This window comes from Phaenicophaeus curvirostris, chromosome 10 (genome assembly GCF_032191515.1).
Source record: "Phaenicophaeus curvirostris isolate KB17595 chromosome 10, BPBGC_Pcur_1.0, whole genome shotgun sequence".
NCBI lineage: Eukaryota > Metazoa > Chordata > Aves > Cuculiformes > Cuculidae > Phaenicophaeus > Phaenicophaeus curvirostris.
Window position 1 is genome coordinate 6,297,969 of NC_091401.1, and position 19,985 is coordinate 6,317,953.

The following is a 19,985-nucleotide window of genomic DNA, read 5'->3' on the forward strand; positions in this document are numbered from 1 at the left end:
TTAGAGAAGGCTATTTTTAAATAGAGAATATCACTTTGTCTCTAGTAAGTGCTGAAATAGGCACAGTCTGATTTGGAAGACAGGAACAGCATGGGAGGGAGCGATGACTGTCCTGCTGTGGTTCGGGTTAGCCACAAGAGGGGAAGCTGAGCTGCACTGCTTGCCTGCCTGCTCAGCCTTCCCTCTTGGTTGAGGTCACAATTTCCTTCACTGTTTAACTACAGAGCACAACGCTGTTACGACTACCGATGCAGAACACCCTTCCCCTCCGCCCCTATTATCCGACCTGGGAAATTAATTCAATTATCAAGTTGGGCTCAGCATATCTGTAGCTGCCCAACTCTCCCATCTGCGCCCTGCCAGCTTGTGCTGACACCATGAGGGGGGAAGAGTGCTGATCTCGAGGCACTGTTGTTGGCTTTCTTTCCCTTCGCATTCAAAATGATGGACATTGCTCTCTACAACTACCTGAAAGGAGGTTGTGGAGAGGAGGGAGCTGGCCTCTTCTCCCAGGTGACAGGGGACAGGACGAGAGGGAATGGCCTCAAGCTCCGCCAGGGGAGGTTTAGGCTGGACATTAGGAAAAAAATTTCCACAGAAAGGGTCATTGGTCCCTGGCAGAGGCTGCCCAGGGAGAGGGTTGAGTCACCTTCCCTGGAGGTGTTTAAGACATGGGTGGACGAGGTGCTGAGGGACATGGTTTAGTGTTTGATAGGAATGGTTGGACTCGATGATCCAGTGGGTCTCTTCCAACCTGGTTATTCTATGATTCTATGATATGCAGATGTTTCAGGAAGGGACAGTGTGGGTTCTGCAAACAGCTCCCCTTCACTCACAATGTTCTGTAGCCACCCATCAGCACAACCCGTGTCGTGCTCCCTACATTTCTTGACCTCATCTGAGAAGTAGCTAGAAAAGAGGCAGTGTGAAATGTGCTGCTGATGCTGGAATGATGCCTCTGGGCTCCAGCCCATGCTTGAGAGCTATGAGGAAATGAGACTGCTCAGATGAGACCATGGACTAGACCCATAGTGCTGAGTGGGGTATGCAGAGCCCCCAAAGCCACAGGCTTGGTGAGCACAGCAGTGCTACCACATACAGTTAGACTTGAGTGCACCATAGCATGCTTTCCTATTGGTTGCTTTGCATTTACAGAACAAAATTTCTTTTTATTTATGTTACTTCACAAGGAAATACAGGGAAAAGAGTTCATCTTCCAGAGCTTCTCCTGGACTTGCATTTCACTGGCAAATATTTGCAAGGGCAAAAGTTGAGGTTATTTTCAGCTGCAGCAAATTGCACCATTTCCAAAATTAATTAAAACAAAGCTACTGTCAGTGGGGAAAATGCTCAAAAACACTGAATAAAGATGGGAAAACTTCATTATTAGAATTTTTTATATATAAAAAAAATATTTCCACATAGCCCTTCTTTCACACTTTTCTTATGCCCTTATTCATCAAATAATAAGGAAATCTACCATACGAATTAAATAAAAAATAAACCCCTCCAGTTTTCAGTTTCATCATAGAACTGCTACTATACGATTTTGAGAACACTGCTTTTCAGGAGACCCCATAGGAAAATCCTGTTAAGGCTCCTCTGACTTGTGTCCTCTGTTACTATGCAATGTTTCTACCTCCTTACTTATCTTAGCCCCAGTTTGCCCTGGGAGAGATTGCAAAGATCCAGGCTAGTGGGTCACCTGAAGTATATGATGCTATCCATGAAAAAATTCCCCTTTATACATGCTGTATATCTCTCTTTTTTTTTTTTAAATGAATAGCAGTTAATGTGTGAAGTTATTTGTATGCTGCCAAATTAAAACAGGGATAGTTGATCAATGTCAGCCAGTCTGCAAGAGGTGAAATTCCTGCTGATTCCTTTGTAAGAGAGGTGAAGTATCTTATTTTTAAGCAGTCATGTCTTTGCTCCCGTGTAGCTGTTGTGTCTGAACAGTAAGTGTTTAGTGGGATGAATGGAGGAATCAAAGATGTAGTAATATTTTGATTATTCCTTTGATATCTTTCCCTTCTTCTTTGCTTTTTTCCTCCCATACAGGAAAGCGGTTGAGCTGCCTAAGAGACGGTTTGGAGTTCCTCTTGACCGGATTGGAGTGAGCCGTCTTGGCAACACCAAGGGTTAGCAGTTCCTGCAAAGTAAGCCAAATTACTCTGAGTGTGGGCAGGCTTGGAGAACCCAACCTTTTCTCAGTTATGTGGAGGTACTCAAGTCATGCCAGTAGTCTTGGAATGAGTGGCTTGGTAAATTATGGCTTCTTATAATATGGATTGTAACTGTCAATGTAGCTTGAATGCCCTAAATTTCAGCTTAGTACCCCTTACAAGTAAACAATTTTTCCTAACGTTTTTATTTTGTATAAACCACCTTACAGTGTGTTTGTCCACAACTTGCATTTCTGACATGAGAAAATGTAATGTTTACTGCTTTTTTGCCTGCAGGTGCTTCTGTTCTGAATGACTGATGCTGTACTGGAAACATTACCGAAACACAGAAGATGCGTCACAGCATGTCTTATCATTGACTTACGATACAACACTCAAGGAACTGTTCTCCTGCAAAATCTGTTTCCCACTGTGTTTTACAAATGTTGCATTTATAAGTAATAACAAATTCAATTCATCAGGTTAGAATGCTCTCACAGTTGTGCACAGTGTCACTGACAGGAGGGAACAGAAAATATGTATATAGTTTAATTGCATGGCATTTATTTCTTAAACTTGCAGAAGTACATTATCCTAGTTAGATTTTTTTTTGATTGAAAATAAAACTTACAGAGATGCCAACAGTAGCCCATCAAAATAAGACACTTTGCTTTGTACATTTCTTTCAAGGGGGTGATTGTTTTGTAGATGAAGGGAGGATTTAACAGTTATGGGACAAACCTAGAATTTATTTGAACAGCTGTTTGAGAGAAGTTGTCCACTGGCTTTACCAGGAGTTAGTCTAAATAAGACCTGTGACAATACCTTAGTATTTGTCCTGATGTTTTTAGTAGTCTTTCTTTTATCTCTGCACCATATTTAGACATGTTTTCATTGTATGGAAGATCCTGAAATGTGGCGAGGCTTCTAGTCTAATGAATACATTTCACTCATCCCAAGGCATAACATAAGATAGCATCCAAGTATGAAGTCATCTACTTCCTGGGCCATCTGCATCATATGCCTTATTCTAGCCTCTTGATGTGTGCACGGGGCATAATTGGACATCCAGCTCTATATGTACAAGTATTTCTCACTCTGGTAAAATGTAAACATGTCCTCTCCACTTCTTTCAGAGTAAACCAGGGATATCTTAAATCCTTTTTCACACTTTTAACTTCTTTCCAGATTATAAAATATGTCTGAAAAAGAGCTGTTTGCTGACATCTCAATGCTCAGATTCCTAGTTGATGTTTTCTAAACCTCACATGCTTCTTCTTGGACTTTGGTCTGTGTCAGCTAAATTCCTTGGATTGCAGTTCTTTGGTATAAATCATCCTTAGCATTACAAAAGAAGATCCAGAGAGGAAGGGATTATGTTGGACTAAGAAAAAAAAATATTCATGAAAAACACCCTGTGTTAGGCAGAGACTAAGGCTGCAGATAGGAATTAAGTGTTAATTTGCTAATCATACATGAGGGACAAAGCACCTGCCCATCAGCTAGCAAAACAGGGAAAAATACAGTCAACATATCAGTCAGCTACAGGAAAGGAGTTGGGAAGTCAATGAGCCTTTGGTGTTAAAGGTATGGTGAGGACTGGGACTTTGGGGCAATTGCTTCGATTCAGGCCATGGTGGGAGAGGAGGCTCCCACTCAGAAGGAGAATTAGCATATAGTTCACATCTGAGAGGGAGCAGTGCTCAGCCATAGTAGGGATCTTTTCCGTTCTTCTTCTTGCTTACAGCCCTGCTCTGAATCCAAGACTGGCCCAGTCACAGAAAGTCTGCAAGAACTTTGCTTTTCTTGATATCTCCAATACAGGCTAACGCTGCTGAGACCAGATGCACAAACCAGAGTACCACATCAAGAGATGTCCTCATCTTTCACATCAAGCAGGGCATTCTCTAGCTGAGTTCAGTGATTGTTCCTCCTTCAGTGGGATTACTTGTGTGTGAGGTGAAGCACCACAGATGCTTTCCAGATCAAGCTCTTAGAAGTCAGAAAAAGAAAGAAGAGCTTAAAATTCATACATGGTTGTCTTGGGTTTTTTGCTCCCTGCTTTTCCCCTGATCCCAGGCTGTGATAGCTGGATTGAGTGTGTGTGTGTAAAGTGGCTGACTCAAAACAAGATTTTCCATCCACGCTAGAAGCAAGTCTGCAAAGGCACTCCCAGACAAGCCCTGATCCTGCCCTCTGCAGTTCACTGCCACCACCCATCCTGAGGCCCCTCTGAGTTTGGTAAACAGTTATCTTATTGCACTGAGCTCATCTAGTCAGTTTGCAGTTAACTTGCTGTATTGTATGGAGCACGAGCAGGTTATGGAATTGACCTGACTGCTTATACAGCTGCCTGTAAAAAGCAGCATGGACAGAGTCATTGCATGGCACGTTTTAGGAGACAGAGATCAGAGGAAACCAGTGCTAACACAGCAGCTTTGCAAAGTCACTGCTCGATCATAAAAGTATTGTAGCAGTTGGCAGGTGTTAGCCTGGGCTTCTGAATAAAAAGGGGTTTAAAGCATGTAAGTTTTGTTCAGAAATGCCCTGTCTGAAGGGTGATGTGAAAGCAAAGCAGGACAGAGATGTCTGTGCCGTTGCTGCTTGGAACTGGGAGCTGAAGCCTCAGTCTTGCTGTTGGTTCCCACCTAACTGTGGATTCCTTGGGAGAAAGCAACAGTTTTTCTGTTCCTCTGCCCTGTCCACCACAGGGTACACTGACATCTGTGGCTAAAAAAGCACTCTATAAAATCCATTAATTGGCAGGTGCTGTTTAAAATATGACGATGTCTGAAAGACTGAACACAACGATTTGTTTTCATAGACAATATTGGATAAATTTAGTGTTTGTGTATAACATGGGAAGTCAACAAATATTAAATGAGGGTATGCTGCAGCACCAGTTGCATGCTAGATTTGCCCTGTGCTGCCTGTTTGCAAATCCATTCAGACGCTTGTGAGGATTTTCTGCTAATAAATCAACATGATCTACTTGAATGTCTAAGGGAAATCCCTTTAATTATTGCCTGTGGGTCAGTAACTTTAACAAAAGTGACTGCGCAAGGACAGGTAAGGCATGAGCAGCCACAATGTGGAAGTGACACCTGAGGAAGAGCAGAGTGTCTGTTCTGTGTGTTTAGTAGAAAGGACAGGCTTCCACAGTGTTATGTTGTGGGCGAGCCTAGGGTAAGCATCACTATCTTTGCTCTGAATTAGTAAATGTGTTACATTCAACGCTTATTCATCACTCCAGCAGAAGCACCTGACTGCAGCAGCATACAGTGCTTGTGAGGAAATAGTGGGATGGTTTGAGTACCATGAACACGTAAATAACTGCACTGATAAGGTGTAGCACACCATGCAGCCTAAAAATTGCTGCTAAGCAGCAAGGTGAATTCCTGTGTCTAGGATAAGAGTCATAGAATCATAGAATAACCAGGTTGGAAGAGACCCACCAGATCATCAAGTCCAACCCTTCCTATCAAACACTAAACCATGTCCCTTAGCACCTCGTCCACCTGCGCCTTAAACCCCTCCAGGGAAGGTGAATCAACCACCTCCCTGGGCAGCCTCTGCCAGTGCCCAATGACCCTTTCTGTGAAAAACTTTTTCCTAATGTCCAGCCTAAAACTGGACAAACACTGTATTCCTTTTCCTGACTCACTGATGAGTTGTCACACCAGGTCAGGAGCTGCAGCTAGCAGGTAACAGATGGAGCCTGCTGTTCTGGCCTTTCAGTGCACTGGGATTTTCCTGCAAGCTGAAAGCAGCTGAGCTAAGCAGCAGCTTGAGGCACTCAGTGTAGCTCTTGTAATACACGTACCTTTCAGCTAAAGCACCAAACTCTTAAAAGAGAGACCCTTCTCTAGGCAATAGGCTATAATTTTTCCTGGATTTGGTGCTGTTGTCAGGGGATGTGAAATTATGCTCCGACATACATTTGAACTTAAGCAACAGAAATGGGAAATGTGTTCTAAACCAGTACCAAGGAAATAACAAAGAATTAGTGTTAACAGCAAACTGTATTTTGCATGTCATTAGACCTGACTGATACAATCAAGCTGGTTTCATTCCACAGATGCCAGCATTGGCTTGTAGTAGGATGAATACGTCTCCTGTTAGTGAAGTACATACAAGCTACTGCTGTGGTAAGCATGTGCTTCTTGCCAGAGCCCAAGGCAAAGACTGTAGCATGGTAATCACAGCTTTGAGAGAGGTAAAGATTTCAAGAATATGTAGCATGCAAGCTACAGTTGAAGGTCTGGAGAGGCAGTTCAATTCTAGTCAAAATTGACTTACACATTTACAGTGGCTACTGGGTTCTCTGGATTCTGGTCTCACACTGTCAGAAACCTCAAAGTTAACATCAGGATTTATTCTGAATTTACACCTTTGGGAACATGGTCCTTTGTTTTTGCAAATAAATGTGGATAATGTAAGATGAATATGTATAGGAACGACTTATGGATTGTGATCTCTTCCTTTTGGACAGGGGCAGACTTAATTCTGCAGTAGAAAAAGCCACCTAGCACCTGCACTGACCAGCCAGATGAGCCAAAAATCTCCACTCAAAACATCTTCTTGGGTGAGTAGGTAGAAATGAATGGGTCTGGTCCAGTCCTATGAGGACAGCAGCCCACACATATCCATGAGGAAGACCCAACTCTCATTCTCAGTTCAGGTCAAAAGGAATGGCCTCTTCCTTGGGCTGATTAAAATGGGCTAATGTTGCTACACCTAGGTGTTTAATGAAAACCTTTTTTCCAGCGTAAACGTCATACAAACCATTAAGGTAAGAAAAGCCTACATCAAGGGAAATGTGCTGCCCCTTTGGACCTATGCAAGGGGTGAGAAAGAAAACAGCATGTACTTCTGTGCAACAGAAAGTCTTTATTAGAATGATACCCAAAGGATCCAAACTTCTGTGCCTGTTCTCCCCAAAACCTACTGTGTACACTGATGGGACGTGACGAGGAACAGCTCTGGCTCAGCAAGCTGAGGCAGGCAGTGCTGAGCCCTTCACATTACTCCCAGTCTGCCTTCATGTCCCAACAGTGCGTGTTAGGTCATCACGGACTTGCTCGTAGAGGCGATGGGAAACCCTGACACCACCAAGAGCAACATCTGCAGATGAGGACAAAGGCCTAAGCTCAGGGGAACAGAGTGGTGCCTCGGCGAGCTGTTGAGAAGGGGAAGAATGTACAGGGGCAGCAGACTGAATGGCACACACGGGACAGCAAAGAAAGTTGAGAAGCCTCTTCCAAGTAGAAAATCACAGTAGGTTAAATCTGGAAGGAAGGAACAGTGGGGAGCGGTAGTGGGCTACTGTCTCCTGTCACAGTCCTTGTTAGACTCGACTGCGTCACAATCATGGAGGATGGTATCCAAGTTAGCAGCACGATGAGAGAACAGAACAAACTCTTAACACGTTAATACCCAGCAAGGCAGTTTGGGGAAGGGCTCATCTTTGTTCTGCAGTCCTGGCAAGCCTTCAAATGCAGTATTTCCAAAAGCAGGCTGCAAAAGGATGCAAGAGAAGGATGTCAGTGTCACAGGGTTTTTTTGCTGCTTCCCGCTCTAGCCCTGGAGTAGATTTCAAAAGCCTCATATCTTGAGAGAGTTGAGATATGAAGACAGCATTGTGGTTTCTGGTCACATCTCAATAACCAGCTTTGACTTCATATAACATTTTTAGGTATTTCTTTTAGCTGCTTAGAGTGTAAATAAGGAGTCTAAAAATAGTTTCTGTGTTGCTTGATTGATAAGGGTTTGCTTCTCCTTTTGCTGTACTTCAGCAATATCAGGAATTGGCACTTCCTTTCCTGTCTAGAATTTTCTTCCTGTCTCTGAGGTGTATGCAGGGTTTTTCACCTGTGGCTAACTGCAAGGGCAGGGTACTGGCTTGGAGAGACAAGATCTTGTCCTTATAGTTTTATTAAAAACCTGGTCACTCTTTCACTCTGCTGCTAACTGTCTTCCAAACAAGACTGATCTCTGTGAGACCTTCTAAGAAGACCAGATTAGGGAAGGATGCATATTTTGGAGTTGAAAAAAATAGCTGTACTACCAGCATGCCCTGTTCTTTGAAACCTGTGTGGATGTCCTATTGTCAAGTATAAGAAGGGCTATCTGCCTGGCTTTTGAGAGCAGGATCTCTGAAGAAAGCTACTGTATCAGCAGTGCTCATGTCAAGACATGAGCTTCCACCAAACTAGAAGGACTTTAGATGAAGGCAAAGATTCTTTGCTTCAATTTCTGGCAGAATCTGATTTAAACCTGGCAAGGGGAAGTATTTTTATCTACATTTGAACCTTCCAGACTGGTGGGGGCATGAATTAGATTAGCCAAATTAATGACAGCCTCCAGGGTTGCTTATAAATTGCAGATTGTCTAAGGATCGTCTAAGCACTTAAGCAAGCTTTGCACAAAGGGATTTTCTCTTGGCTGTCTGGCAGATTGTCAGCTTTCGCATGCACAGAGTATGTCGAGTAAGGGCAAAAGTAGCTCTGTTGGTTTTAGGCCAGATCTGTCAACAGTGGCTTCTGGTTTACAGCTGCTGCAAGCCAGCATGAATAGCATTGTCCATGTGCTTGTCAGGGGCTGTCTTGCAGGAGCACTGGTGCAATATGTTCCTGAATCACTGGACAGAGAGTGGACAAAGCTTGGAGAACAGCTAGGGACCTACCAGATCTTATTTCCTTGCGTTCTTGCTTGATTGCCACATCTTTTTTAGCTACTTTTCAGCAGCACAAGCAAATGCTCCTTTTTCCTTTGTAGGGAGGCTGTGACCTTGGCAGAGGGCAATGCATGCAGCCCACATGCTTCATTATGCCTTCAGGACTAGCTTTGTGCCCAGAGCAAAGTGACGGGTGCACTGCAGGGACATGTTCATACACAACTCACCTCCTGAAGGACAGGTACTCTTTGCTTATATAATCCCATGTTCCTCTGTGAAAAGAGGAATGCAACACTAACTGCCTCCAAGTGAGGTTCTGGGTGTGCATACCCAGGGTACCTGCCCCAACAGCAGACAAGGTTGGGTACACAGTCCTCACTAGCTGCCAAACCACCCAGACATTAACAAGAGAGGGCTAGGACTGCTAGAAAAACTGCCAGCCTATTTTTCAGCGTATTTGGGGCATGTTTACTGTCACTGTTACAGAAAGGAAGCCTTGAAGAAGAGAGCTGGACAGGGTGGCTGCAGGGTTCTAACCCCAAACCTACCGCGTTTTTTGGGCTGGGATGCTGAGAGGCTTTCCAAGGCATAGGCCACCTCTGATCTTTCCTCAGCCGAGAGCTGATCCTTCAACTTCTCCAGCTGTTGAAATGAAACCACAGCAGTAAACAAATACCCCATTATGAGGAGCTCCACAACATGTGGCAAGCACAGGGTGGCTCAGCAGCAGGAGGTACAGGCGGCCTGGCTGACAGTTTCACTGGGGAGGACATCCAGGTCTCCCCTGCAGCTGGTCAGTTCCAGGAAGATCTGACTTTGGAGAACTCACCCCCCCACCCGACCATGTCCTCAATTAAGCAGCTCGCTTGGTGGCACCAATGTAAGAACTCTCTGCTCTAACCTCCCACCCCAGGGTGCAAACCTCTCTGGAGAGGAGGCTATGTAGAAGGATGTTGTACCACAAAGATTCAAGTCAGTGTTGAGGTAGGAAATCTCCAGTCATTCATTCACTACAGCAGAGAGCATTGCTTCTCTGTTGCTCTAGGCAGTCCCTGTCCTACCTTCAGCCCAGCTCTTCTAAATTCCTTTGGTTGTAGTGTGGGAAGTCCATGGTATTTCTTCTTCATTTGTAGCTACAGGGACATCTGTGGCCATGATGTAGACTGCTGCTCTGGCAGTGTTGCTCCCAGGAAACCAGAGTTTACTGTCCCTCAGCACTGGAGCCAGGGGCTAAGGTAGGAGCTAGCAGCCTCCCATCTGGTATGTCACACTGTGGTTTTTCAGTTCGAAGTTAAAAGGGCCAAGTGGAACCCAGCAAGACCTCCAGGATCCATGCCAATAGCTGAAGGTGGCCTGAGAGAGGGTAAGAAGGACTTCTACTGCTTGTGGGGTTTGGGTCACAGTGTCAAGGTTCCTGCACACCTTTCCCTTTTTCTGGAAACTCATTGTAGGACAAGGTTCCTCTTGCTCTGTGTGTGTGTGTGTGTGTGTGTGACCCTGGGTAGGGTCCCCCTTACTAGTAAAGAGCCCAGACAAAAATCACTGTGGGTTAGCATGCAGTGGCTATCCCTCTAATTTCAGCTTGTCATCAGATGCAGCCAGCTGATTCAATGCCTAGGAAGACAGCAAGAACTTCCCTTCTCCCTCCCTTTTTCTTCTATGGAGATTTCCTTTGGCTTTTTTTTTTCTGGCTTAGCCTTTGCTGACCTTTCACTTATGGGAGAGGCAAGGTCTGTCTCAGCCTTTACTACACTAGTCCATAGCCTTGCTCTCTTTTTATCTTTTCCAGCCTGTGCAGGTATTTAGCCCAAGTTTTGCTTTTCCCCTTGTATAAGACATGCTTTCATGATAGTAGCAGAATGTAAAGATAGAAGAATAGGGCATAAGGACAATATGCACAGTTGTTTAGCTATTCATGCAGCAGTATGCATATGTGTGTCTGTGCATTTGCTCTGCTCACCTGTTCAAGCTCTTCAAACTTCTTCGCCAGCTCCCAGTCTGCAAGAAGGGAGACAGCAAGATCAGTATCTGCATTGCTTCCCAAAGCTCAAATCCAAAACAGTTTCTTCATTTAACCTCTTCAGGTGTTGACAAAAGAAAAAAAAGACCCAGCTATCATTTATTTCCTGATACAGGTCTCTAGATCTATGGTAGCAGAAACGGTGACAGAAAAGCAGGCTTTCTCTGCTGAAATCTTTGGGACTTTGCCCTGATTCTCAATTATGAGGGAGGATTCTTTATCATTCACCAGCCTCTAGGGGAATGGGCACAACAAGGCCATATACTGTATTGATCCTTCTTGTTCTAACAACATGAGACTTCCACAGCATGTCAGATGTGCTGGCCTCTTCTCCCAAGTGACAGGGGACAGGACAAGAGGGAATGGCTTCAAGCTCCACCAGGGGAGATTTAGGCTGGACATCAGGAAAAAATTTTTCACAGAAAGGGTCATTGGGCACTGGAAAAGGCTGCCCAGGGAGGTGGTTGAGTCACCTTCCCTGGAGGGGTTTAAGGGACGGGTGGATGAGGTGCTGAGGGGCTTGGGTTAGTGACTGATAGGAATGGTTGGACTCGATGATCTGGTGGGTCTCTTCCAACCTGGTGATTCTATGATTCTATGATACCAACTTAGGTGAACCTCTTTACTGCTTTTTAATTTTCAGCCTGATAAGAGCAAATCCCTAATTCTGGGCTTTCTGGCTTTTAGATGAATTCCCATTGCTTCCTTTAAGACTTTTTTACCCTCACATCACCCTTGCAGGAGAAGTCAGAAGACACAGATTTAGCCTAGCATAGCTTATTGCTTTATAAGGCAGCAAACATCAGGGGTCGCAGAGGAGCAACAGGAAAAGTAACACAGCAATGAGTGCGTGGGTTTTGCACTTCTAAATGTTAGGGGAACAGAGGGACCTGGAGACTAGCTTCATAGATCAGACTTAGAGAACCCAAGGCTGAGTAATACTGTCCTAGACTGTAAAAAAAAATTATGCAAATGGATGAATGAACTGCTCTGTCCCATCCAGGACCAGGGAAGGGCTAGGCACCTGTGAAAGGGATCTAAAACTTCCAGCTGAATTGGGAAGGGCCTGGACTAGCAACAGGGAAAGCTGCAGAAAAGGATGGGGGATTTCAATCTCAATCCTCTTGAGGACTGAGGTACCTTATTCCATACTCAAAGTGATGTCAAAAACAGTTAATTTTTTTAATACAATGAAAACAATGGAAAGCATCATGACAAAATGAGCTCAGGCAAATCGGAGTGACTGGAGTACAGCAGTTCCCCTGAGAGGAGAACACAATGTGATCAGCTGTTTTTAAATGCCAGTTTGGGAAAAAAAATCACTAAAATAAGCAGAAGAGCCAGGAAAGAGCGAAAGAATGTCTCTGCTAGGCCCCACAAGAAAGCCAAAACCAGCCCTTGAGCTGCCTCCTTTGTCTGCTCCTAATGTGGCAGCAAGCATTGGTCTGCATCTCCAAGGGGATTTAGGACATAATTCCTCTTGATTTCAGATAAGACTTCAGCACACAGACAGATTGCCAGACTTGGGCTTTTTTTTAAATGTTTGAAACTGAGCAGGAACGTGCCAAGAAAGAGCTGACTGCCTTCTCAGTTTCTCCTTTGAGAAGGAAACAATGCAGTTAAAAAATTCTGAATATTTTCTGACAGATATTCATCCGACAGAAAAAGCAGCAGTTCCTATGCAAATCTCTTCCATCAGGGCTCAGTTTGAGAGATGCAGACTTGGGATGGGGATGGGCTGGGAGTCAGGAGCTTGGGGCTCTGTTCCTGGCACTGCCAGCAATGACCACAGGCAGATTTCTCCTAAGTTCATCTTTACCTGTCTAGAAGGTAGAGACCTAGGCCTGCATATCTACAAGTCCGAAGTGCCACTTAAGAGACTATTATTATCGATGTTGTTATTGTTATTATTATAATACTTTTTTTTTACCACTTTCAGAGTTTTGAGTGCCTATTCTGGCTCTGCTCTCAGCAAAACGTAAGCTTGGCCAATGACTGCTGTGAATAGAAAATGAGCAGCAGTCAAAATTTGGAAGATATTATCTCAGGCAGGGGGAAGGAAGTTAATTTATGGATGAAGCCTTGAGAAACTGCCTGCTGTAAATCCTCTGTCTGTGTTCTCCTCAGACATTCATTATATTCAATTGTCTGGCATAAAATGCAGCCTTTCCTCTAGGAGTAATAAGTGTAATAATCCATAAACCAAACCTTATTTCTTGAATGCATCCCCTTTGCAAGAAAAATGCCTTTGTTAATATAAGGACTTGATTTATTTATGTTTATTTATTCGTCCCAGGATTGTTTAACCACTGCCTCACTGAATTAACAAGGGGCTAGGGAACAGAACTGAGTGATTCTAATGAATGAATTTTCATAACAAAATTTTTGGTAGGCTCCTTTCTTGGCTGTTTTCACAGGGAAGGGCAGCTTCCTGCTCTGAGACCACCACATACAGCCCAAACCCTCCACTGGCTGCAGTGACCGTGGGAATAGCTGACCCCTGTAATCCATATGGTGCTTGTGATTGCTGTGCGTAGTGTCATGCAAAGCCTAAGTTTCTCTTCCATGGGTCTGTGTTTGGAGGCTGTTGCAATATGCCAATGGCTTTTAATTTGATGCCTTTTAATGTGATGCCTTTTCACAGAGCACCATGAGCAAAAGCCTCCACGTGGCCTGTCTTTAGTCTCTCCACTTTGTGGGAAAAGCCCATCGTCTCAACCTCCTGCAGCAGTAGCAGGAGCTCTGGCTGAGACAGGAGCTCCCACTACTGTCATCCTAATCTAGATCTGACCCCTAAAAATCTAAGCTGTTTTCTGCAAAATCTTAATGCCACCGTGCTGCCCCATTTGCTTAAAAGATGCTGCTGGTTTTAGCATGCCAGCAAGGTACTGAGAGGTATCTCAAAAGCAGGTATGGCTGTACATGAGACTGGGGGAGAAGAAATTACTCCCAAGGCTGGCCCATGCCCCAGGCATAGTACACAACGGCTCAGGGATAGCAGGGGCATGGGGACTCAGGAGCATCTTGTCTTGCTATTAGTTATGTACACACAATATACTCCCTTGACAGATCAGTGTTTGGGGGTCTGTGGTGTATGCTTCTGGGCAGCTTTACATTGCATTGCTAAATTAGGTCCATGATGAAGAAATTCTGAGATTAATCCTGTGTAGACATAATACTGGGTGCTTCCACTTTCTTACCACTTGGTATTTCTGAGGAACCTGAGGAGCAGGTTCCTTGCATTCATGCAGAGAAAGATGCGAGAAGCTGAGATGTCCCGTCCCCTTTTCTTACCGATATTTTCTGGTCTCCGCCATGCAAGTTTTTTATTAAGAAGCAGAGTCAGCAGTGTGTCCTCGTGATTTGTGTCATCTCTCTCTGGAAGCACTTGGTTCTCTGCAACACATAAAACACATATTTCTCAATCTCTAATGACAAAAATGCATGAACTCTTCAGCCCCAAGCATTAAAAGATGCGTTAGGAAGGCTAAGAAATGGAAGGAAAATGTCTCCTGCCAGCACTCTGCCAGGGTGGAAGGAGCACAGGGTAAGAGGAAGGATCTGTGAGTACAGAAAAAAATGTCCAAGCAGCAAAGGCTCTGCAGTGAAAGGGTGCAGTATGGGAGAGCCCTCCCTGCCAGCTCTGGGCTGCTGGCCAGTCTTGATGCAGCCTCAACAGCATGGCTCACTGCAGAAATCTGGAGACGTCACCTTGATTTAGGTAGTCCCAACCTCTTCTGCAAGGCACATGTACCAGATGCCTCTGCAAAGCCAGACAGCAACACACAAGACCCTTTCTTCTCAAAACTGCAGGTGCTTTCCCTCTCAGCCCACCCATCTGTCCAGAGCCAATAGAGCTGGAACTCACTCCTGATGAGGGCTGACCTGTGGGTACCATAGCTGAAAAGCCCTTGCACTCTATTCTTGTACTTACTTAGCCTTTGGACTGCTGTCTCTGATTGCCAGTGGCATTAAGGAATTCTTCCTGAACAGAGCCAAGGTGTGGTGGAGTTTAAAATTAACTTCTTTATCCCTAAGGAAGCCTCTTACAGTAGCTGTAAGCCATGCAAAATTTTTCTGTTTTCCAATAAAAAACTCCCCAAGCTGCTGTCCTAAAGCGATTTAGGTCTCTCTATGAGGCCACTTTAAGGAGCTTTCTCAGTGGTTTTCCTTTAGTGGTTGTGGCTATGCCCTCAAATGAATGGTTGTGAAGGTCAGGGGTTCAGCAGAAACCAATGGACAGAGCGGATGCACTAATCAGAGCCCTGGAGGCTCTGAGACCCTCCCAGCTCTGCTGAACAGATTTCCAGGATCATCTGAAACCTGAGTATCGCATTAATTTTTGACAGAATAGGAGCCAGACTTTACAAGGAGAACAATCATTCCTCAAAATCTTTGATCTGAACAATCCTGCCCCTCACCCAGATCCTACAAAGCCCTGAAAAACGCCTACAGAACCCATGGAAAATACTAAGAAATTATTCAGAAAGGCTTATTTTCTCTTCTTTGAGAATCTTTAGAACTTCTGCTCACTCCCTTCAAGGAGGTGAGAAAGGAAAAAATTGTCTCATGTAGCCATCAGCCCTACATAGATGCAATGGGATGAATGCAGTTATTTTTGACATACATGAGACAAAACATTGTACCAGATGAGCCTTAAGGATGCTCAAGAGTACGTGGGAATCAGCTAAAGTTACATAAATCTGCAGAAACACAGGGGCCCTGACCAAAGTGATGCTCCAAGTATTTGGCCAGACTTAACCCTGCCTCACACTGAGGATGAAGCTGCTGGTCCTAGTTGTGATCTCTAGAAATAAACCCAAGGGAGTCAGCTGACATACACACTGTGTAAAACTTGCAGTTAGCGTGGAGTGCTATAAACCTCATTGCTAAATATGAAAGCCAGTTATGATTTTAAAATAGCTACTTTTAGTGATTTAGGGGATTTGCTACAGAAAAAAGAAAACCCTATAAACACTCTAGTAAGATCTAAACAGAAGCAGTATTTAGACAGAGTGGCCTCAGGAATGCTTTGGTTGTCATTACAAAAATAAATAGGCAATATAAGAGGAAAATCACTTGAAAAGTAATGTTATTTTCAAGTCTATATTTAGCTGCTGGTTTTTTTTTTTTTCTACTGCCAACTCTTTTTAAGAAAGAAGATTAATGATTGACATTCCCTGCAGAATAAGTTCAGGCTAAAATTAATTCAAATTATGGGAGAAGAACATATTAAAAGAAGTTTTGTGAATAAAAAAAGTCAGCAGCACCCTGCTACTGGCGTTTGTAAGCTGTCAGATCTCAGATGGCGCATACTGGAATTGCTACACTCTTGATATTTTAATGTTTTGCCTTGGACATTTTCTTCTGGGAGAGAAAGAGCTACTCCTAACAGATTTCACTAGGTCTGATATTTCCACTGATTAGCAGAATGTGCCATACGACCAGCTGCAGACCAAAAGAACAGCTTTAGCTCATGCTAATGTGAACAAGTCTCTAGGTATTACCCATATTAATTGATTGTTTAGTATAGTTCAAGGTTAATTTTATTTTCTTCCATAGTTAAGCAAGTATTGCACGGCCATGACAAGCAGCAAAGCAAAGCAAAAAGATAACCACCTACCTGTGTCATCTAGTGTGTATTTCAGCTTACCTTGTAGTAAAAAAGGCTCTCCATGTGTAGGTGGGACATACACAATCATGGTCAAGATGGTTAGCACTCCAAGAGACAGCTGGACGGACCACATCTTCTCCACGTTCCCTACACCCAAAAGCATCCTTCTTTCAGGCACAGTGGAGGACTTCAATGCAACCCAGTGCCAGATGAGCTCACTTTTAAGAGGCAGTGGATGTGCTGTGATTGCAAATGGCCTTTGGAGGAGGGGAGAAAAATATCTCTTGAGATATAATTCAACCTGTCAATATGATTCACTCCGTTGGGAGTGGACAGAACAACCCAGTAACAGACGTCAGATGGAACTTGTTCAATATATCTCATATCAGGTTGATCTAATGAATTCTGATGTTCCCGCAGGCATGCACCATCCACGCACATCGATATACATTCCATACGTACATACATTAAAAATATTTTTTTGGGGTTGCTGCTTTAGTGGAGTTCAGACATGAAGACTCCCACATTGACAAGGAAGATTTGTCTAATGTACAAGTTGCCGTACATCACCAGTTTGGAGAGAATCGGGTTAATGGGTTTTTGTAATTTATCATATCACTTCCTAATGCCTATATTAATTAATGTGAGGTATAATGAGTGCAGAAGTGGTGGGAAACAGAGGGGGATAATTCTTTTTATTTAACTGATTTGAGGATGTTGAGTGTGTCTCGCTCACCGTGACTTATGGCTTTGTCAACGGGAAAGGCATCACACCCTATTTTGGGATTGTATCTGAGTGGGGGAGTGCAGATTTGGCAGCAGATATGGAATACATCAAGGATGGGCAACTGCCTTCAGTTTTTTCAGGGGGGAAAAAAGAAGTGGAAGGTTAGATGCTGGCTCTGGCTGCACAGACATTTAATCTATTTGGAGCAAAGCCTTGAGGCACATTGCGTATTCCACGTCTTCTTAGGTAACGACTACATCTTGGTTTGGCTTCTGCTCTTGTCCACCACTATTGATCAGAGACCTGCTACTAGTTTTCTATTAAAAGCTTAGCAAGAAAAATGCTGCATTAGTAACAGTGTTAAACAGTGTTCTTCCCTTCTACTTCTTCTGCAGAACTGAATCATCTGTACTACACTTTGGCCAAGCTCTGACTTGTACATACACTCCTAATGACTCATTTTGTCTGCTTTTTTGACAACACATCATGGCAAATTACCCAACATAGCTTCATCTGATGGTACCTGCATTTCATCTTAACTAAAAGACAAAGCATTTCCATGTTTGGGCTTTTGGCTTCTGGTCCCCAGCTCTCCCCACAACTTGCTATGTACCTTGGATAGCTATAAAATGACTACTCTTTTACTATCGCTTTTAATATTTACTTTTTACTAAACATGGAGGAAGGAGGCTCAGATTTTTTTCAAGAAGTGCTTATGGAACTGAATGTTTCCATGAAGGAATACTTTTCTACTAAGGAAATATTCCAAAATTTTCTCTGCAGATATAGTATGTACAAATAAATGAAAATTGTCTTTTTCTCAGTCTTGTGAACCAGTGATCAACCATCTGAAGTACTTCTCTTTCCTTCACAAAATTCTGTTGGATTGAAGGACACCTATGTCCTACTGGGAACGCTTTTTTAGCCACCTTTGTCTCCCTAATCTGCCTGTTTCAACCTGGTCAGTAGTGAGCAGACCCCATGAAATAGAGGCTGTAACTTGATGGAGTTCTTGCACAGGAGTCCAGGATGGACAACAGTAGTTTTGACTCAAAACCACATTCATAACAGAAGGTCAGGTCTATTTTCACTTGGTATTGCATGGCTTTCCAGGTCCTTAGTAGTCTGTCTTGACATCTGCTGTGAAATTGGCTTTGCCTTGATATAGAAGGTTGGGTTCCCCCATTTCATCTAAGTTTATGCAAGATTCACAGATCTCTGGCTATTTTTCCCTACCCTTGACTGTGAGCCATCATGTGCACTTGGCTGGCTTTTTCAGGAAGATGAGCTATTCCCTGGGTTTCTCTCTTTCACTGCAGAGAAACTTCAGTTCTGGGTCGCAGTGACCATTCAAACCTGAAAGCAACTCACATATATTGTGTGCAAGCTCGAGTCCTGCTGAAGGTGAGGGACTGCTATTCTACATTTACATACTAGAAGGGAGTTTACTGGATGCTGAAAGTGAGGGCATATTCTCAGTGGGCAGATGGATAGACACCTGACAGCTGCTGCCAGAGGCTAGTGGACTTTTTGCCTTTGTAGCAGTTATGAGATGATTGATTTGCAGTGTTGGGGTTCTGTAAGACTCCCAACTGGAAATTCATTTGCTGGTAGCCCATTTGTCCTGGTGCTTGAAATACTATTGAATTTTATTGTTCTTACATGCTTTATTCTCAGTAGAAAACCAATATAGTCTCCATACTCTCTGTGTTGCTTTACTCAGTGACAAGGTCTTCTACATCACCCACTGAGCACTTGTGTTTACAGCTTGAAGACAGCAAGAAAATGAAAATAGGAGCTCCATCTCTACCTCGCATGGTCCTAGTCTATCTAAGTCTCTACATGTAGAAGTTTCTATTTTGTTTCTTAAAATTATGCAGTTTTCAGGTGATCAGACTGGGAAATTGACAATGGTAGACAAAGCCAACCAGTTCAAAGGGCAAGAAGGGAGAAAACTCAGCCTGGGCAAAAGCCACTAAACTCAGCTGCACCAGCTCTGACTGTGAGAGAGATGAATACCTCTGTCAAGACCCAGAGGTTGTTAAGAGTTCTGAGCAGCCTCACCTGGGGCCTCCACTCACCCTCTCTTCCCATAGGATGAGGAACATCATTTAAGCTCAGCCCTGGAGCCTTTTTATTTCTGCCTGAGCTATGCTGGAGGAATGCTGGTCTGCAGCTCAGCTATGTGCTTACCTGGCCATGGCCCCTACAGAGCTGGATCCAGACATACAGGTTGACTTTCTGGCTTGACCTCAGACATGTTCCATTAGTGTGGACTTCTCTGGTGCTTGCTGATTGCAGGCCTAATTCTGACTAGCAGATTGACTTTAAGTTTGACCTTAGCTCTTCCTCATCGTCATGGGCATCCCTGATTATTGGGACTCTTGACTGAATCTTGTTGCTGTCTCTGGGCCTGCCCTGCTTGCACATCTTGGGGTGGGTACCTGTCCTTCTGGCAGCACCACAGGAACTTTGCTCCCTGTTGCATAGGGATGAATTGGCCCTTGCTGCTCTCAAACATAATTTTCCTGAAAAAGATCAGCTTCTTTCTGTGCATCAACTCCCTCTTCTCTGCCAAGTAGACTAGTGGTCTTGGGGTGGTAGAGGTTTTCAGGCATGTTATATAAAACTCCGTGTTTCTCTGAAGTCGCTTTGGGCTTTGCTGTTAGTTCTAATGAAGCTGGAACTACCTTTAGAAGAGTTGTGTTCCCCAAATTGCCTAACCTAAACTTAACTCCAAAGAAGTAACTCTCACTGTTTCAGACAAGGGGGGTTCAGTGTGG

The 19,985-nt window shown here is 43.9% G+C and overlaps 2 protein-coding genes across 5 annotated transcripts in view; one reads left to right on the forward strand and one right to left on the reverse strand.

Moving 5' to 3' along the window:
* The window catches only part of OSTN (osteocrin), a 52,081-nt gene extending 47,635 nt beyond the window's left edge, over window positions 1-4,446 (forward strand). For 3 of the 4 annotated variants that reach the window (XM_069864597.1, XM_069864599.1, XM_069864598.1), the window contains exons 4-5: window positions 2,062-2,141; window positions 2,463-4,446. In XM_069864597.1, coding sequence (XP_069720698.1) covers window positions 2,062-2,141; window positions 2,463-2,485 — 103 coding nt within the window. In that variant the 3' untranslated portion in view covers window positions 2,486-4,446. Of the gene's footprint in view, window positions 1-2,061; window positions 2,160-2,462 lie in introns of all 4 variants that reach the window. The other variant, XM_069864600.1, reaches the window with a different exon arrangement.
* A 2,914-nt stretch (window positions 4,447-7,360) lies between these two features.
* Window positions 7,361-16,739, reverse strand: UTS2B (urotensin 2B). The gene is made up of 5 exons (XM_069864551.1): window positions 16,515-16,739; window positions 14,156-14,257; window positions 10,802-10,839; window positions 9,390-9,483; window positions 7,361-7,682 (listed from the first exon to the last, which is right to left on the reverse strand). Exons 1-5 carry the CDS (start codon window positions 16,636-16,638, stop codon window positions 7,657-7,659), a joined length of 384 nt encoding a protein of 127 aa, XP_069720652.1. The 5' UTR covers window positions 16,639-16,739; the 3' UTR covers window positions 7,361-7,656.
* Window positions 16,740-19,985: the final 3,246 nt, after the last annotated feature.

Bases quoted from the DNA above. Each gene is read 5' to 3' on its own strand.
- UTS2B (XM_069864551.1), bottom strand. From the start codon at position 16,638: ATGCTTTTGGGTGTAGGGAACGTGGAGAAGATGTGGTCCGTCCAGCTG. The intron at 14,258-16,514 runs GTAAGCTGAAAT...TATGTGTTGCAG, and splicing joins AGAGCCTTTTTTACTACAAG to AGAACCAAGTGCTTCCAGAG. The intron at 7,683-9,389 runs GTAGGTTTGGGG...ATCCTTTTGCAG, and splicing joins ATCCCAGCCCAAAAAACGCG to CCTGCTTTTGGAAATACTGC.